This window comes from Sipha flava, unplaced genomic scaffold (genome assembly GCF_003268045.1).
Source record: "Sipha flava isolate LNK unplaced genomic scaffold, YSA_version1 230_pilon_pilon, whole genome shotgun sequence".
Classification (NCBI taxonomy): Eukaryota; Metazoa; Arthropoda; class Insecta; order Hemiptera; family Aphididae; genus Sipha; species Sipha flava.
Window position 1 is genome coordinate 296,729 of NW_020272867.1, and position 5,971 is coordinate 302,699.

General features: G+C 31.2%; 1 protein-coding gene across 1 annotated transcript; it reads right to left on the minus strand.

Annotated features, from left to right (window-relative positions):
- Positions 1 to 3,189: 3,189 nt before the first annotated feature.
- Positions 3,190 to 4,101, minus strand: LOC112683597 (zinc finger protein 862-like). Its single transcript, XM_025554693.1, has one exon. It carries the CDS (start codon positions 4,099 to 4,101, stop codon positions 3,190 to 3,192), a length of 912 nt encoding a protein of 303 aa, XP_025410478.1.
- Positions 4,102 to 5,971: the final 1,870 nt, after the last annotated feature.

The following is a 5,971-nucleotide window of genomic DNA, read 5'->3' on the forward strand; positions in this document are numbered from 1 at the left end:
ACGCTTAGGGACCAGCCTCAATCTCAGCTGTTTTTTTCCGTTATCGTTTACGTAACCTACTATTTTTTTTCTCTCCGATTATTTTCACCCAACTACACTTCACCTTAGAATTACCCTCACACGCATATCATAATTTCAAGTAATATAACATTTATGATGTCTTATAATAACATTTTAAATTTCAAAAATTGCGCTTCGGTATGTGCACGAGGGTACGTACAAGGGGAATTGCAGTTGAGGAAAACCAGTCGGAGAAAAGAAAGAGCAGGTTACTTAAACGATAACGGAAAAAAATTAAAAAAATACAGCTGAGGTTGAGGTTGGCCCAGAAGCCTCTATTTCTACTACTATCCTTCCGTACATGCGTTCGAGACCGAACCGAACGCTGACGATCCTGGGCCATTGTGCGTCACACAATGCGTACGCAACAACCAGACCTAAAAGGTCTCCTATGCACGTTACCTACCGGTCTTACAGCATTACCGTACCGATCCGTTGCAACAATAGTTGTGCACCGCATCACCTGCCGGTTGCCGGTAAAGATATTAATAACGCGCGTTTCTCGCTCACCTGTGTCGACGATGCGTCCGAGGAACGGTGTGCGGGTGGGCCAGTGACGGGGGTAGCATCGGTTTCCCACGCCGGGGGCGCGTACATTCCGGGGGTGGGGTGCAAAGACGGCTTGATCGTGAATTTTATGGTTCACTGAACTACCAACAAATTTGGGGTGGGTGTCATAAATGGATACTCGGTCTTGGCATCTGGCAGTGGTAGGTAATAGGAAATTGGTAATTTAACAAAAATCAGGTAAGTTTTTGTATCTAATATGACTTTTCGGTAGGTGGGTGGGTAGGTATGCTTAACTATGCTTGAACCATTGACCAAAAAATTTTAAACCGCTTTTGTTAGGGGGGGGGGGGTTGTGAAATGTGATTTCCGCGATGTGATACAAATTTACTTAAACCAGTTTGCCCACGTTTTCGCAATTGCTCCGATCAAGGGTTGTGCCGTTCGCTCGCGTATTGTACCATAAACGCATTGCTATTCATACACCACTCGTGTATGAAACCCACTCGGTTTTCTGATATACTTGCTCTGATGGAGTAAATCCTTAGGTCCTCGACGGATTTGATCTATCGGACTAGGTCCTTTAGCGTGCCCTCTAACGTGAAAATAAAAGCCCGCTGGTTAGTAGAAGAAATTTGTTGATTTTTATACTGAGGATAGAGTCCTTTGTTCTTTTAAGACGTTCCGAAATATTTATACGACGGATTGTCGTATAAACAGCTGGTTTATCAGTTATTATTGTTATATTATCACTCATCTATGGATTTGTGTCAATTAAATGTTATTTTACAATCATATATTTTAAATATAGAACTATTATAAAATAATATTATATCAATTATATTTATAATTCTTATTATATTATTTATTTATGTATTATGTCCATCACACGTAGTCCGATCGTATTCCATCGCAAGACTACCTGTGCGCGGGCCATTCGCTTTTGCATATTCCAGCAAATAATTACTTGAAAACGTTACTCCAACGAAGACGGAGTTCTGATGTTTTCGGACCATCTCCGTCTGTTACGCCAACTTTTTGGTGTTTTATAATTTTTACAAGTTTATCGGCCAACGCAGTGTTTATTTCAGACCTTCTATCCCGGGAGGGTATCGTACATTTTCAAGGGGGTATGTCTTAGAAGTAAATAATTAAGAGAAGTAAAAATATTATTTTAAGCTCAATTTATTGGTATCAGATTGATACTTAATAATTTAAGTTATTAAGGTATTATTTTTTTTCTAAGAATACATAAATTATTAATAATCTAATTTTGATTAATTATATGGAAAAAAAAATATAACACACATTTACTATGCATACATTACTTATACATTATACTATATTATTAATAATACACCAATATGAGCTTAAGTCATATACATTTTAATACTTATTATGTTTATTAAATTAAATTAAACGAATCCGGCGCTGTTTTTGACATGCATACAAATTAATTACCTCATTTACAGTATCTTTATCGAGTTCTGAGGGTCCTTCTGTGCTAATTTTCATGCAGGATTGCAAAGTTTCTTGTCCCATTCTATTTCTTATTTTGTTTATAATCCTATTCATTGTACTGAAAGAGCGCTTCGCAGTGGCCGTTGAAACTGGTACACACATTAAACATTCAGCAAGTTTTTTCAAATTTTTATACCCAAAATTTGCTTTATAAATATATAAAAGTGGATTGTTAACGTTTTCATCTACCAAACTATTTGCAACATACTTAAATGAATTCAAGTCTATCCAAACATCGGCTGGTTCAAGATTAGGAAAATATAAACATATTTTCAATACATCTTCAGTGATTGTAATTAAAGATTCAAATGATTCAAATAAAGCGCTTAATTTAATTATTTCTAGTGATTTTTCATTAAAACGTAATTGCATTTGTTCTATCATTGTATCAACAAATTTTTTTAGCTTCTTTTAGACTTTTTATTTTATTTTCATTTTCAACTATTTTTCGTGAATTACTAACATTTTTTTTTTAATGTATTTATACATTTATGGATTGAATTATTCTCGTAATTTGATGAACATTGGGCCGAGAAATTTTTAAGATAATCAATCGAAGAAGAAATTAAAACTGGTACTAATGATAGCTGTAGGTTTTCTTTTTGTAAGATTTTGCTTAAATTATTGACTGCGCCTAAAGCCTCATCTAGGACAACTAATGTGATTAAAAAACTTGACTGAGTGATTTCTAGCAGAATACCTCCTGCTAGTGAAGAAAGATCTGCTCCGTCAGTGTGTATATGCTCACATGCCAAAATAATTGATTTATAACACTCTTTGACTGCATAAATTGATCGATGATTACTTAACCAACGTGTTCAATATTTTCCGGTATTTTCAATTTTTTTTTCATTTATAGCTTCTTGAATATCATGAAATATTTTTTCACGTTTAGCAGATTTATGAAATAATTTATAAATATCTTTAACAACTTGGAGGGTTCGTTTAATTGAAACATATTTATTACGAACTGAAGTTAATGCTAATGATAATAAATGAGCTCTACAATGAATGTATGGTATTTCTCTATGTGCTATGTCTTTTTCGTACTCCAGTTATACTACCAAAAAAATTTGCAGCACCATCAAAACCAAGACTTATTCATTTTGAATAATCAAGTTCTCTTTTTTTTAATTCTCGATCAATAGTTTCTGTTATAGTTTCCGCATTTGTACCAGATAATTCTAAAATGCATAAAAATAATTCTCTAATTTCACCACAATCTTTTACAAAACGAATAATTATTGTCATTTCACAAATGTTTTTAATATTTGTTGACTCGTCAGCCATTAATGATAAGTATTTATTTTTTAATTCATTTGAATCACGAGTTTCAAAAACAGTGTCAATACAATTTAATATTTCAATAGCTGTATTTTTACTCATGTAATTCGACCTATCACTTTGTTTTTGCATCCACTCAAGTAAAGATTGATTTTGTTTTAGCACTACTTTATTTAATAATGGTTCATATTTAGTAGTATGAGGAATCTCTTCTTTTGCCAAAAAATAAACACTATGCACAAAAGTAGAAAAATTAATTCTATTTTGTAATTTTTCTGAATTACTTTGTTGGATCATTTGTGTATGTATAGGTTCATTTTTTCCATGTAAAAATAATTCATTCAAAGCTAAAGCTTTAGCATGATTTTCTGAATTAGCATGTTTTAAGAGTTTACCAGTTTTACCAGTAGCTTTTCGATAATTTATAAATGGGGTACATATAAAAATACCTTTTGATTTTTGTAAAGCACTATGATTACTACTAAGAAATTTTTCACATACCTTACAAAAAGCCCCACCCTTTTTAATATTATAATATAGCCAGTTAAATGATTTTTCCCAATTTTTTTGATAAGAATAATTTTTTAATACTTTACGAATATTTTGATCTTCTTGATCTTCAATTATTTCAGTGGGTGAAGCCGGTGAAGGTATAACTGGTGGATCATCAACGTTGTCCTGTTTTTTCCAATACATATCTAATATAGGATTATTTTTTCGTTTTGACATATTGGAAGTTAACTGTTGGTTAAAAGTTTAATTACCAACCAAAATGCATTGAAAAATAACCAAAAACAATATAAATCAACCAAATGCAGTTTGACGTAGTCTTAAATGCGTAATCCACTATACTGACAGTCGACAGACAACAGCACGTTTTAAAAATTACCCACATGCGATAGGTACTTATTTAAAATCGATTATATTGACGAACAATTTAATAATATATAGATTACGATTATTATCGGTATACATTAATTGACTATATTGATGTACGAAATAGTAATACCCAAGATATTATTATATTAAATATTTATTTATTATATCATCTTCGCATGAAATAACTGACAATTCATTGATAACTCGTTTTATATATAATCGCACCATAATATACTAATTACGTAATAATGTCATACTTTTTTTCGGGGGGTATACATTTTTCTCCGGGGGGTATCCCCCCCCGGTCACCCACCTGAAATAAACACTGGGCCGACGGGCTTGCTTCGTGAATTTCAAACAGTGCATTCTCTCATTCGAGTTTAAAAATCGAAACGCCGTTACGAAATGCCTACCAGGAGTCTTAAAGGTTAATTATTAAGAAAAATAATCGAAATATTTATAAACCGTATGATTACATGATGCAAATACACGAAACGTGGTCTCGTCTAACTGTATATGCGTGTGTGTGTACATTAATTTGTTTTAAACAAATTTTTCTGTGTGAAAATATTCGTTATAAATATAATATTATTTACGTAGATGATAATAACGTTCAATATATTATTGTATTGGTACGTAATACAAGACAAGGCGGTGGCTTATACACGTACATCGTTTTGCGATTATTTGTTGATATTTTATTAAGATTTAGTTACGATCGATTTGGATTCTCGTTCGAGTGTGATCGATATTAAAAGGTACATAGCGTCTGATATATTAATTGATTGAGATAGCTGATAAGCGTCTTGGAGAAATTTATATTTTGAAAATATGGTTTAACTGTTGTATAAAAATATGTGAGGTAAAATCTTCAATGAGATTTACTGTTGCGAGTTTTAAAATCATACGTTCAACGAATAATTTCGGTAAAATGTCGATAAATCATTTTCATTATTCACTTTGATTAATTCCTGTCGAGTTTTTAAATGCTGACGTTTAAGAACTTTCAAATAATCGCAATGATTAATTATCTAAGCTTAACCGTTCTTTGTTTAAAAATAATATTTTGAGATTTATGTAAAAACTAATGGTTTCATTTCACGAGGGTAGGTATAAAATGGGACATTTTAAAATAAAACTACGCAATTTATCATATTACGTTATCATATAATTGTCTCTCTTGTAAATATTTATTCAACATGTTACCATTTATTGTATTGAAAATATGTTACGTTGGACGTGGAAATAAATAATTTAATTTTTACTAATAGAGCTTTGATAAATGCTAATAAGTTCGATAAATGTATATTACAGTTTTAATTTTGTAATTATGAATGAAATTTTTCGATTAAAAGTTTTACAAAATAAAACCCAATAATAATTAGTACATCGTTATAACAACAACAAACTTTTTAATGAATTTTATAGTTGTTTAAAGTCTTGGCATTAATAACGAAAACTACAAAACGTTTTAACCCTAAAAACATAAAAGTGTTTTAAATATATTTATATCATTCATGGAAAGTTTGTGTTTCACTGTACAGTACCGTCTATATTATGGTCCTGTGATCATATCCTATGGTAAAACAAATAAAAATAATACTCTTACAAAATGTGTACCAACCTATATCGATTGCACTATATCAATATTAATTGTTTTATTTAATTCACATTTTTTTATAAACCGATAAAACTTTCTGTAAACATTTTTAATTGATAA